The 14,059-nt window shown below is 44.6% G+C and overlaps 2 protein-coding genes across 2 annotated transcripts; both read right to left on the bottom strand.

Annotated features, from left to right (window-relative positions):
• Window positions 1–603: 603 nt before the first annotated feature.
• On the bottom strand, window positions 604–3,673 carry LOC124686519 (putative disease resistance RPP13-like protein 3). Its single transcript, XM_047220447.1, has 2 exons — window positions 3,481–3,673; window positions 604–3,002 (listed from the first exon to the last, which is right to left on the bottom strand). The coding sequence occupies exons 1-2, from the start codon at window positions 3,534–3,536 to the stop codon at window positions 764–766; spliced, it is 2,295 nt and encodes a 764-aa protein (XP_047076403.1). The 5' UTR covers window positions 3,537–3,673; the 3' UTR covers window positions 604–763.
• Window positions 3,674–5,097: 1,424 nt separating this feature from the next.
• Window positions 5,098–9,104, bottom strand: LOC124689775 (putative disease resistance protein At1g59780). Its single transcript, XM_047223244.1, has 2 exons — window positions 8,839–9,104; window positions 5,098–5,242 (listed from the first exon to the last, which is right to left on the bottom strand). Exons 1-2 carry the CDS (start codon window positions 9,102–9,104, stop codon window positions 5,098–5,100), a joined length of 411 nt encoding a protein of 136 aa, XP_047079200.1.
• Between the last annotated feature and the right edge of the window lie 4,955 nt (window positions 9,105–14,059).

Raw genomic sequence — 14,059 nt, 5'->3', positions numbered from 1 at the left:
ATCAGCTTTCATAACCACCAAGGTACATCAGCATACTGGATGACAGGCAAATCAGGGCAAGAAGGACAAGGAATAGGCTCAGATATTAACCCTTGCATCATGGCTTTGTTTAGGACAAATTGTAGGAAGTCACCATCAAGAACAAAATGCAAAGGTGAACAGATTGTAGGACTTCGGCGTGCAGTGTCACTTGCCAGTGACAGAGGCTAAGGGTTATCATTGCTCCAGACTGCTTGTCCTTGATCCAGCGGGTTATCTCCTGGCTCCCCCCGATCGGTCTCCCGTGGGTTTAGTGGTGAAGGACATCAGAACCTTGGTAGCAGGTTTCTCCTCTGCTATCTTTCGCCATGTTCGATGTTCTCTGAATAAAGCGACACATACTTTGGCTAGGACTTATGATGTTTGTACTCTAGGTTTTATTTCCGATGTTGCTCCGGTTGTATCCGGGAGTCTCTTTATATTGACGTTATGTGATCAATAAAATGTCGTATTCTGTCAAAAAAAAAAAAAAACTCAGGAATAAGCAGGCAGTTCCTGCCACTTTATTTTACATAGTCATTACATACTCGAAATGGTGACTCGAGAATACTCCCCCATTTAATATATACAATCATTTCTCCTGCGCACACACGAACATTTAATAAATACACACAGATAACACTCTCAAGCTTATACATTACACAGTAATATATAACACGCGGTACGAATATTGCATATAGCACGTACCAACCTCGCACTTGATCTTTGGTAGGAGCTTTAATCTTCATAGTAACTGTACGTCCTTGCTTCTTTTCACATTAGCGTAGAGAAATTTATCTTGAAGCCTGATAATGTCCGCAATTTCGGGCCTGACCTGGAGATTAAGATCCCAAGAGTAGATGGAAAGCTCCATTTTCTCTAGATTGGGGCACGCTTGACCCATAATAATAATTTCTAGCACGTCCACGTCCAGCTTCAGTTCCTTGAGACTCTGAAACCCATCGGTTAAGGAGAGACATTTCCCCTCCAAGGACTCACGGAACAGAGCTAGAGAGGCCAGAAGAGGCAGCTCTTGACTTAGTTTGTCGATGAATTCTTGCGACACCTTGGTATTCTTCAGAGACAGCTTTGTCAGGCTTGGGAAGTAAAATCGCTTACTCCAATCTGAAGGTGACAAAGTCTTCCCCTTCAAAACCATTACCTGGAGACGCGTATAGTTGGAGCGAGCAAACAAATCCAAGGAAATTTCATCACCGCTAATACTTAGGAGCACGAGGTACTTGAGCGCATAGACAGGCACCAAGGCATGCGCATTTCGAGCAGTGAGGCCCGAGATGTACAAGAACTGAAGGCGCTTCATGCTGGTAAAGGTTGTTGCGTCCCAGCTGCCACCATCATCGTCGGGCTTTACGGCCTGCAGTGTCTGCAGCTGCTCCAAGTTGCCGACTCGCCTAGGCAAGACGATTGATCCAAACACATGCCGCAGGGTCCGAATCTTCCAAAACTCCGATGGAAGTCTGCTGACATCCGTGCCTCGGACGTCTAGTGTCTGGAGACGTGTGAGCTTCCCAACCGAGGCTGGTATCTCGCCAAGGGAGCATGAGGTGATGCCAAGGTAGTGCAAGTGCACCACGCTCCCAATTTCAGAGGGAAGCTTGTTGCCGATCTCAAGACCATCCAGGTAGATGACACAGAGGAACCGAGATCCTTTCAAGAGTTTCCGCATGACCTCGCTGGAGTCGGCCTTTCTGGAGAAGGGGCTGCATGCGGCTCCATCATGGGTCCTGCTGCTATCTTCCCTGGTTTCTGTGCTGCCTTGGGGTTCTTCTTTCTCGAAGTTGGACATGATGGACCGCAGCTTGGGCAAAGGGTCAGCGAGAGCAGCATACTTGTCCGTGTGATTCTGCAGGGAAAGGCGGCGAGCAGTGGATAGTGTGGGGAGATCATCGCCGTGGTGGATCTCGACAAAGTTTGCCTCTTGTGCCTCAAGAACCAGGAAGTCATGGACTTTGGTTTGTACTGTCACACGCTCGTCCCCAGGAGCAGCATTCTCCAGTGGTGGAAGGTTCATGAGTCGCCGATGGATCAGCTCGTGCAAGTAGCGCTCGCCCACCTTCTCCATTGTCTTGCCCTCTTTTGGTCTCAGGAACCCCTCCGCCATCCACTTGCACACTAGGGAACGTGCCTTCACAAGTGTGCTCGCCGGGAAGCCGGCAAAGTAGAGGAAGCAAGATTTGAGGTCATGTGGGAGGTCGTCAAAGCACATGGACAATATGTTGTCCAGCCGCTTTGATTCACTGGACTTTCCCTCGAGGTGCTTAAACACTTTTTCCCATTCACCAGGGTACTCCTTCGTCCGCAGAAGGCCGGACAAGAGCACAATTGCCAGTGGCAGGCCACCGGTGACGTTGAAGATGAACTGGGCGTGCTTTCCTTTGACAGCTTCCTCGATCACACTGCCACAGTGCTTCTCTTTGTCGTCCATGAAGAGTGTTGCCAGGAACAAATTGACACTTGTGTTTTGTTCTTCAAAGTGATCAAGCGCAATGTCCTTTGGTTCAAAGGAGGCAGGTGGTGGTTCTAGATTGGTCGCCTGTGTGATTCTCACAACTCTGCTCTCGGCTATGTCCGTTGGGAGGAAGTCTAGCATGTAGCTCCACTCCGTGCTATTAACTTCACCATCTATAACCAACAGGTACCTGTGATTTTCCAATTCCTTCCGCAACATTTCGCCAAGTTTCTCTTTGGGGCACCTAAGTGGGCCCTCTACCAAACGTAGAAGGATTAGCTTCATGATGTTGGAGGCACTGAGATTGGGTGCACATGTCACCCATGCCTTCACTTCAAAATAACGCTTGGTAGAGGACTTCTCGTATCTCTCCTTCACAAGCTTTGTTTTGCCGACACCACTCTTTCCTGTCACAGAGATCACCATTGGGCGCTTAGTTTCATCTGAAATAAGTGCAGATCCCAGATCTGCTAGCTGGGCCTCTCGTCCCACCAAAGGTAGCACAAAATCATCCCTGCAGTTCAGTTTTTGTATCTGTTAGGATTCTGTTTTCTATTCTCACATTAACAAGCTAGAGAACTAAATAAGAATCTGCATGTTTTTTTTCCAAGGTGCAAATTCTAATATAATCTGCAGAAGAAAATTGGGAAAGATTTTGAGCCTCTATTATCAATCAGAAAAGGGTGAAACCTACAGCAGGCTAGTAGTCTACTGTGAGCGAATGCTAATTATCTTTTGACCTCGGTCATCTTGAGGTGTGTGTGATGATCATGCGGTGGATGTTCATGTGCCAAGGTGTATCACATATTCACTATCTTGATACATATTGAGATGGTAGCGACGTGGAAAAGCAAAAAAAAAAAAAAACATTCATATGGCTGTCTATTCCCCATCATATTATGCATAGTTGAAAATTGCGGAAATATGTGCAGTAACATGATCATGGGAGTGTGAACTACTCAGATGAAAGAAGAAGAGCATAAACTACCCACAGCTTTTCAGCAGTAGATGATATGGCACTGGATGGTCTCCAAGTGGTGATTGACATGGTGTCACTTCCATCTTCGATTTTGTACTTTCCCTTGTTCTCAACGATGCTCTCAAGCCTTGTGTTGATCGTTTTGATCCTCCTCGAAAGGTCGTGCCGGACACGTACTTGCGTGGTGAAGCCACTGAAGAACTTGAGGATGGCATGGCTCCAGGTTGGGGTACCTTCATTCAGAAACAATGTATATTTATCTATTGACCGGCTCACCTTCTTTTAAAAGAAAAGGAATCAAGCTCATCTCAAACTAAAAAAATGATCGACCCAATGATGGTGCATATACGTAGATCTAAGATGTATCACATATTCACACTGCAAGTCTACAACGACTTGAAACATTTGATAATTGTGCCCATTTGAAAGCTTGTATTTCATTTGAACACTTTATATGTGAGCCCAATAGAACATTGGAAAAAAGCATTGAATTTATTGGTGGAAAATAAGACAGATCTTAAACTGAAAACCACACACATCTGTAGTTGTTTACTACTTGCACTTGTATAATGAATTTAGGTCCCTTTTCAAACAAAGGAAAAACGTATTTGCTTTCTCTTTGTTTGCAAAAAAGAAATTGCCATCCTAAGTTCCTTTGAACTCATATGGAATGGGCTATATTTCTTAGCATTTTTAAGAAAATTAATCATGAGTTCCTACTTTATGTTTTCTTCAATTTGTGCCGATATTTCTTTTATTTTTTATGTGGCATCCAAACAAGAGTTTTTAAGTTCTCTATGGTTCTGGCTACTATAGGAATCCACGATATGTGGCATCTCAACTCCTACTGTTCTCTTAATCCTGGGTTCAAAAACAGGACTTAGTTTATAACATTAATTAGTATGTGTGTTAATGTGTTATACGAATCTTAAGGCCTTGTGCACCCCCTCAAATGGTGCAGCCCTTTTTTTCTACAACATCACACAAGTTTGAACAAAGGCAAAATTTAACTCAATTTAAACAAACATAGTTCAATAGAAACTAAATTTAAAATTTTCTAATTCCAGTCATCATCGGAGGAGTCGAGGACAATGGCGGCGGTCTCCCTGGACGCGCGCATGACCACCGTAGTGCCCACTGCCCAGCCATTTGGCAACATCATGGGGCGCTTGCTTGATGAGCTGTGGTGGCTTGACGTCCTCCTCTTCGGACTTTGCTGCCGCCTCCCAATTAACAGACCCGTTGGGGCCACAGTCCTTGAGAGGGCTCCCATCTTGATGGCGAAGGTCTGTTGTAACACACACAGGGCCTCCTCCAAGCCCAGCCACTCCTCCTCAGGCTCGGGATAGGGCACTGCTTGACGGGCGGCGCCAGTCACGTTGGAGGAGGCTTCGGACCAGAGCCGGAGTCGCTCCGCTGCGTTCCACCGTTCCAACGAAAACCCTTGGCCGGCAAATCGGTGCTCGGCTTCATGTCCTACACGAAGAGCCTGCTCCAAAATGGCGCATTCTACACATACTAGGGTCTGTCCGTACATCGCGGGAAAGTTAGCCTAGCTAGTGTAAGCCGACCTCGACCCTTGAGCGGCGGCGGCATGGGCACCCCTTCTCTTGAGGTGCCACCCCTTAGGTCAGTGGCAGGCCGACGGCGCTGGGAATCCGGTGACAGCCAACTCATGCGCCGTCTCTGTGTCCACGGGCGCGTGGCCAAATTCGGCGCGGTTTGAGCCGGTCTCCGCGTCGTGCTTCGGCATCTTGGTGACGATGGAAAATGGTCTACGCAGCAAGAGGGTGATGGCAGGAGAGGGGAGGAGGTAGAGAGGTTGCGTGATTTGGAGCGGCGCGGCGGTTCAAGCCTAGCGTGGATACAGATGGGTGGCGTGGTAGGTGAGGTAGTTGGGGGTTATGGGTGGGGACACAATACGCCACAGTCGCTAACAGCGTGGCCATCACTGACGAGTGGGCCCGCGTGCGACGTGGTGGCCGCGTCCACCCCTATCCGCCCAAATGTTGTGAGGGCACCTTCGGGGTGTTCGGACAATATAGGCCCACAAAATGGCAGATGGGCAGACCTGTTGGGGCGTGAAATTTTGTCCAGACCCCGAATACCCTTGGGGGCCTTTTGGGGGCGCTGCTATTTAGAACTACTATCTCCGGTCTTTTTTAATTGACTCAGATTTAGTACAATTTTGTACTAAATTTGAGTCAATTAAAAGAGACCGGAGGGAGTAGTTATCAAATTCAACACAACACTGTAGTAAATTGGTAATTATATCAAAATATCATGTTGGTAACCAAGCCTCTACATGCCGTGGTAGTAAACTGTTTATTGGTTGGATAACTACATCATTCATATGGTGGGAACTATAACTTGGAGAACTTGGTAACTACATTGGAACCATGGAGATAACTTCAACCAAAAAAAGCTACTAGATTACTACACCAGTACAGGTGTTGATAACTGTAGCTTAAACAAACGGATAGCTGATGTAAACATGGTCACGTGGGCAACTATCTTAATATCATGGTAATAACTATAACACTAACCATTACAATGGTGGCATGTTGGTAACTGTAAACACCTCACTAAGAACATTGCGTTGTACATGCCCTTACGGTGGTAATTGTTTCTAGTTAGTAACTACACCAACCCAAAAATGGATAATCTTTGCAAAACCACTTTATATGAATTCAGCTAACTACCCCCAAAACCCAACTAACTTGCGAAATATGGACACAGTCAAATTACAGTAGCAATGATGAATGTCAATAGTAAAATTAACCTAGAGGCAAGAAGTACCTCGCCCGGGATCTATTGCTCGTCGAAGCAAGGCGACCTTTGAGCTTTCGAACCCCTACCACATCATCCTTTCAAACAGTCAACACACCGCCTCCTAGCTCCTACCGCCCAGCCTAAACACACCGCAACCACCGTGTCGCAGAACACGGCGTACCATAGAACTCTCTTATGCCCAGCCCAGCTGTCATGCCATAATGTGCCCGTCCACTGGAGAGTTGTACAAGTTGGCATCCGGGGCGGACATTCCGTCGAACACCCAGCACGCACAATCTAGTACGGCGCTGACCTTGCCACCTCCGTGTAGGTGAGCTACTCCGGTGTCAAGCCGAAGCGCTCCGTGGCAGGCTATTTACGTTGTCTCCCCAGCCTCACCGGAACGGAGAGCCCAGCAACACAAGAAAACGCATCGGGGAGAGGTGCCGGTGTGTTCATGTACCGACACTTCCCGCCGATTCTACCCACCATGCCACCGTTCCCCGGCACAAACCGATGCTTCAATGCCTTGACCGGACATGGCGACATCGGCGTTGCCGCGCGTCCCTTGGTCCATGTCCCGATGTCCGCCTCTATTCCCTTGGAGCAGGAGCTCTGGCCGCACCCACACGGCGGGCGATGCTGTTGGGAGGGGCGGCGCACTCAAGGAATTCTGCCCAGAGAAGGCGGGGCTTCCCGGCGCGGGTAAGGAAGGCGGGAGAGGACCGTGCAGAGGAGGCGCGGGGAGAGAGCGGAGCGCCGTCGAGAGCGCTGACAGGACGTACGGAGATGTGGGAGAAGGGTGGCAGAGAGACAGAGGATTGAGGAAAGAGACGGAAAAGTGGCATCATAGGATGTAAATCAGACGGCCGTCGAGCGTTCACACCGTAAGAGCAGCTCCCGAACCGTTCATTGCTTAGAAGCAATCCGTATATATATTTCAAATTATACTTAATTATTTCCTTATAATTACTCCCCGTTAGATATTTTCCATGTTTAAGCAGATTACGTTTTATATTACAATTTTTTGAAAAGTGCTTGTTGTCTTTATTCTTAAGTTGTGGACGTTCGCCAAAATATATTCAAACATTTTTTGTATGAAACTATTTGATGATTACAAATTTCTTATGCTTCTAATATATTTATTTTTTACATGTATGCTTGTAATATCTTTTATTTAACATATGCTTGTCATTTTTAAAGCCACACATGGTTAGAAGTATTATATCGTCTTCTTCCACCTTAACGATCATTAGGGGTAAGAACTCATTTACAGCAATAAAAAACAAAACAAAAACTATTCTGGCCCATATGGGATGAACTACATAGTGCAAGTGAAGTAAACAAAAGAAAATTTATGGCATGGACTACCTTATATGTTTTCCCAGTTCTATGAATAATCAATAACATGACCAATAATTTAATAGCAGTTATAAATCTCAGAAACAGAGTTACGGTTATTATACCATATGTTTATGAAAAGTATAAATATGTGCTCGCTCATTCGTTTCCGATAAACCTTTATGCCCCTAATTCACGAACATGAATCCAAGTCCCTTTTAATATATACATGCAAATATAAGAATTATAGGTACACGTTGAAATATATGTAGAATCACTAAGACCACACAAGCATGCGACAAAAACTGACCACGTCTATTTATATCTTATTTCATATATTGAATAAATTGTATGGCCTGAACCGTCTTTCTAATACGCAATCCATTTTCATTGTCGGCTTCATATCGAATGGTTCAAACTAGATCTACATGTGTAGGTTTCGACTTTCGACCATCCTTCTTCGGATTATTTTTATTACCGGACAGTAAAGCATTAGTTGCCAACCTAGTTTTGGAGAACTGCTGCCGACCTAATTTTTAACGAGTTGCATGTAGTAACTTTGATACAAAACGGTGTGGCAACTTCCTAACTCGTTGGATGGTTAAATTGTGTTCACAGCTTATTTAAGAGATAAAATATATTTCATGTTATGCAATAACACATTAATTGCTAGCACGGGCAGGCACATGTGAATTCAAGAGTATGAAGATGAATACAAATTGTTTGGCACACCTTCTAAATCATAATGGAGACATTAAATATCTTCTAGTTTGTACAAAACTTCATTCTTTCACTATTTTTTCTATTTGTATTGGTATTTTTTAATTTAAATACACACCGACAAAATCCTGGGCCCGCCGCTATTTGCTAGCATTGTCTTTCGACAACTATTGCCAACACATTTTATAACAAGTTACTGTAGTGTAATGTTTATAAATACAAGTAATGTATGCCTACATGCGTACATCGTCAAAAAATAACTACAGGCAGCTTCTTAAATACTAGTTTGATGGTAATTTTTATAATAGAAAAAATCATCGAATCATAGCAACATGGATCAAGTTTCAAAATCTATTGTCACAGTAAAGTTAGACAGTAAAAATCGAAAGCATAAGAGTGTTAATATCAATACACTTAACTGTGTCATCTAAGCATATTTCATTTCTGAACTAATATCACTAGCGTTCAAAGGCGGCGAGACATGCCCCGAGAGGTACATCGATCCTACTATCGAAGATTGATGGGTGCACATATATACCTGGAGAGGTCGACCTGGAGGAAGTACTGGTCGACGGCATCCTCGGCGTCGAAGACGGCGTCGCGTGTCTGTTGCAGGCAGACCCTGATGAGCTCGTCGTTCTTGGCGCGGCGCCGGGGCTCGGCGTCGCGGAGAAAGGCCTGCATCCACATGAGCTTGTCGCGGAGGCTCCGGACGTCGTCGTTCACCGCCATCATCGCCCGTGCCTCGCTCATCGCCAGCTCCTGCAGCCTTCCCACCAACGGCCCCATCACCGCCTCCGCCATCTCGATTAATTTGCTCCTCCCCAGCTAGCTAGCTAGCAAGCTCTCGGTATGATCGATATCGCGCTCTATCCGTGCTACTAGCTCAATCGCCCGCTGCAAATGCATGTAGCCGGCCAGAAGGCCAGGACTGCTATTTATACACGTGCTAGCTTGGCCGCTGTGCACCAGCTCGCTGGCTAAGCTACTTGGAGTGGCGATCGGGGGAGGCACATAGAATCATTGTACGAATACGAAAGGTAAAGAGGATCCATCAGTTATAGTATGTTGCTTGATGCCATATTATATGCTTTTCCTCTGACAAAATGTGATGCTTTACAGCCTACTGAAATTTCTTATACATCAAGATTTTTTCTTTTAAGTTGGGAGTGTCCATCAAGATAAATACGTAGCAAATAATGTGTCGTACAGCTATTCAAATTGCTTGATATTATTAATATCTGGAATGCATGTACATGGAATTGTTTCTTGTTATTCTTGGCATGGAATTGTACTTGGTAAAATAGTCAGATTCCCTCCCTGGCATTTGACCGCGGTTTCCATGCGCGGAGCGCTCACGCGGAAGCGTGATTCAATTCTCTTTCTCTGTTGTCTCTTTTTTATCGTTTTCTGCATGCACTCCCGCACTAATCGCACATGTACATGCAAACTCCACTAATACACATGCAGTTATGCATATTTTGTCGTTTTCTGCAATCCCTTTTCCCATGCAGCCATGCACATCCACCTGCCACTTCTTTTCTCACTAATCACCTTGCACATGCACATGCACACTCACACGCTGATCACATGCTATGCACCTGCCCGTGCGTAGATGGATGAATGATTGGACCGGACCATGTGCATGGAGTATTTTGCAATTCCCTTTTAATTGGTTATTTGGTACGCTAATTGATGTTTCCATTTGAAAAATTCCCTTTTTACAATTCCCTTTTGACAATTCTCTTTTTGCAATTCTACTTTTTTGTTATTTTCGTACAGTAATTCATGTTATTTTGGATTAATTTTTATAATTACATTTTTCGGGCTAGTGGGTTTTAGGGGGGAAATAACGGGTGGGAGATCCACTTGCAACTCAAATGAACCACCACTTGCTAGTCAAATTTAAGTACCATTTTAAGTTGTAAGCTAAAAAAAATTGCTAAAATATTCTAAATAAAATTAAATTTTTAGGCTTTGCTAGGTATTTTGTATTTACCATTGATAAATACCGGACACCGGGTTGATAACTTGTAAACAAAAAAGGGTCGCTAAAATATTCTAAATGAAATTAACTTTTTAGAGTTGATAGTTATTTATATTTAGCATTGATAAATAATAGGTCACTGGGTTGATAGCTTGTATACTAAAAAGAGTCGCTAAAATATTCTAAATGAAATACTTATTAGGGTTGGTAGTTATTTATTTTTACCTCTGATAAATAATGGGGCGCCAGGTTGATAGCATTGTAAACTAAAAAAATGGTCGCTGATGGCGCGTGATGCACACGTCCGCTGGGAACCCCAAGAGGAAGGTGTGATGCGCACATCAGCAAGTTTTCTCTCAGTAAGAAACCAAGGTTATCGAACCAGTAGGAGATGAAGGCCACGGGAAGGTTGTTGGTGAGGAGTGTAGTGCGGCGCAACACCAGGGATTCCGGCGCCAACGTGGAACCTGCACAACAAAATCAAAATACTTTGCCCCAACTTAACAGTGAGGTTGTCAATCTCACCGGCTTGCTGTAAACAAAGGATTAAACGTATGGTGTGGAGAATGATGTTTGTTTGCAAAGAACAACAGAGAACAATGATTGCAGTAGGTTGTATTTCAGATGTAAAAGAATGGACCGGGGTCCACAGTTCACTAGTGGTGTCTCTCCAATAAGATAAATAGCATGTTGGGTGAATAAATTACAGTTAGACAATTGACAAATAGAGAGGGCATAACAATGCACATACATATCATGATGACTACTATGAGATTTACTTAGGGCATTACGACAAAGAACATAGACCGCTATCCAGCATGCATCTATGCCTAAAAAGTCCACCTTCGGGTTAGCATCCGCACCCCTTCCAGATATTAAGTTGCAAACAACGAGACAATTGCATTAAGTAATGTGCGTAATGTAAACAATACAAATATCCTTAGACAAAGCATTGATGTTTTATCTCTAGTGGCAACAAGACATCCACAACCTTAGAACTTTCACGTCATTGTCCCGGATTCAATGGAGGCATGAACCCACTATCTAGCATAAATACTCCCTCTTGGAGTTACAAGTATCAACTTGGCCAGAGCCTCTACTAGCAACGGAGAGCATGCAAGATCATAAACAACACATATATGATAGATCGATAATCAACTTGACATAGTATTCCATATTCGTCGGATCCCAACAACCACAACATGTAGCATTACAAATAGATGATCTTGATCATGATAGGCAGCTCACAAGATCTAAACATGATAGAACAAGAGGAGAAGACAACCATCTAGCTACTGCTATGGACCCATAGTCCAAGGATGAACTACTCACGCATCAGTCCGGAGGCGGGCATGGTGATGTAGAGCCCTCCGGTGATAATTCCCCTCTCCGGCAGGGTGCCAGAGGCGATCTTCAGAACCCCCCGAGATGGGGTTGATGGCGGCGGCGTCTCAGTAACTTTTCTCGTATCGTGGCTCTCGGTACTAGGGTTTTCGCGACGAAAGGATTATATAGGCGAAGGGGGCAGAGTCGGGGGACGCTCGAGGGGTGATGTCTACGGGAGCTTCTATTCTTGTAGACAGTGTTGGGCCTCCAAGAGCAGAGGTTTGTAGAACAGCAACAAGTTTCCCTTAAGTGGATCACCCAAGGTTTATCGAACTCAGGGAGGAAGAGGTCAAAGATATCCCTCTCATGCAACCCCGCAACCACAAAGCAAGAAGTCTCTTGTGTCCCCAACACACCTAATAGGTGCACTAGTTCGGCGAAGAGATAGTGAAATACAGGTGGTATAAATAAGTATGAGCAATGGCAACGGCACTGGAAAAGTGCTTTGCCCAGGACGAGTAAACAAGCGTAGTAACGCAGCAGTAGTAACGCGATAGAAACGAGTAAACGAGCAGCGATAGCGATATTTAGGAACAAGGCCTAGGGATTACACTTTCACTAGTGGACACTCTCAACATTGATCACATAACAGAATAGATAAATGCATACTCTACACTCTCTTGTTGGATGATGAACAAATTGCGTAGGATTACACGAACCCTCAATGCCGGAGTTAACAAGCTCCGCAATTCAATGTTCATATTTAAATAACCTTAGAGTGCATGACAGATCAACACAACTAAACCAAGTACTAACATAGCATGCACACTGTCACCTTCACACTATGTAGGAGGAATAGATCACATCAATACTATCATAGCAATAGTTAACTTCATAATCTACAAGAGATCATAATCATAGCCTACGCCAAGTACTAACACGGATGCACACACTGTCACCATTACACCGTGCAGGAGGAATAAAACTACATTAATAACATCACTAGAGTAGCACATAGAATAGTAGTGATACAAAACTCATATGAATCTCAATCATGTAAAGCAGCTCATGAGATTATTGTATTGAGGTACATGGGAGAGAGATGAACCACATAGCTACGGCGGAGCCCTCAGCCTCGGGGGTGGATTACTCCCTCCTCATCATGGAGGCAGCGATGGCGGTGAAGATGGCGGTGGAGACGGCGGTGGAGATGGCTCCGGGGCAATTCCCCGTCCCGGCAGGGTGCCGGAACAGAGAGTTCTGTCCCCCGAATTGGAGTTTCGCGACGGTGGCGGCGCCCCTGGAGTCTTTCTGGAGTTTCGTCAATTGGTACTGCGTTTTTAGGTCGAAAGGGGTTATATAGGCGAAGAGGCGGCGCAGGAGGGCTAACAGGGTGGCCTCACCCTAGGCCGGCGCGGCCAGGGTCTGGCCCGCGCGGCCCTATGGTGTGGGGCCCCCTGGCTCTCCTCCGACTCTCCTTCGGTGTTCTGGAGCCTTCCGGGAAAAATAGGAGGTTTGGCGTTGATTTCGTCCAATTCGAGAATATTGCCCGAACGGACTTTCTCGGAACCAAAAACAGCGAGAAAACAACAAGCTGGCCTTTCGGCATCTCGTCAATAGGTTAGTTCCGGAAAACGCATAATAATGACATAAAGTGTGAACAAAACATGTCGGTATTGTCATAAAACAAGCATGGAACATCGAAATTATAGATACGTTGGAGACGTATCGGCATCCCCAAGCTTAGTTCCTACTCGTCCTCGAGTAGGTAAACGATAAAAGATAATTTCTGAGGTGACATGCTACCAACATAATCTTAATCATACTATTGTAAAGCATATGAGATGAATGCAGCGATTCGAAACAATGTAAATGTAATGAGTAAACAATTGAATCATATAGCAAAGACTTTTCATGAATAGTACTTTCAAGACAAGCATCAATAAGTCTTGCATAAGAGTTACTCATAAAGCAATAAATTCTTAGTAAAGGTATTGAAGCAACACAATGGAAGATTAAGTTTCAGCGGTTGCTTTCAACTTGTAACATGTATATCTCATGGATAGTTGTCAATGCAAAGCAATATAACAAATGCAATATGCAAATATGTAGGAATCAATGCACAGTTCACACAAGTGTTTGCTTCTTGAGATGGAGAGAGATAGGTGAACTGACTCAACAATAAAAGTAAAAGAATGGTCCTTCAAAGAGGAAAGCATCGATTGCTATATTTGTGCTAGAGCTTCTATTTTGAAAACATAAAGAGAGCATAAAAATAAAGTTTTGAGAGGTGTATGTTGTTGTCAACGAATGGTAGCGGGTACTCTAACCCCCTTGCCGGGCAAACCTTCAAAGAGCGGCTCCCATTTTATTTTATTTTTGGGTGGCACTCCTTCCAACCTTTCTTTCACAAACCATGGCTAACCGAATCCTCGGGTGCACTGCC

Source organism: Lolium rigidum, chromosome 2, assembly GCF_022539505.1.
Source record: "Lolium rigidum isolate FL_2022 chromosome 2, APGP_CSIRO_Lrig_0.1, whole genome shotgun sequence".
NCBI classification, from domain to species: Eukaryota; Viridiplantae; Streptophyta; class Magnoliopsida; order Poales; family Poaceae; genus Lolium; species Lolium rigidum.
The sequence above is the reverse complement of the archived record's forward strand: the minus strand, read 5'-3'. Positions and strand labels throughout refer to the sequence as shown.

Coding starts and splice junctions, on each gene's coding strand:
- LOC124689775 (XM_047223244.1), bottom strand. CDS start 9,104: ATGGCGGAGGCGGTGATGGGGCCGTTGGTGGGAAGGCTGCAGGAGCTG. Junction 5,243..8,838: donor CTCCAGGTCGACCTCTCCAG/GTATATATGTGC, acceptor CTTGCTGCGTAG/ACCATTTTCCATCGTCACCA.
- LOC124686519 (XM_047220447.1), bottom strand. CDS start 3,536: ATGTCAATCACCACTTGGAGACCATCCAGTGCCATATCATCTACTGCT. Junction 3,003..3,480: donor TCATCTACTGCTGAAAAGCT/GTGGGTAGTTTA, acceptor ACTGAACTGCAG/GGATGATTTTGTGCTACCTT.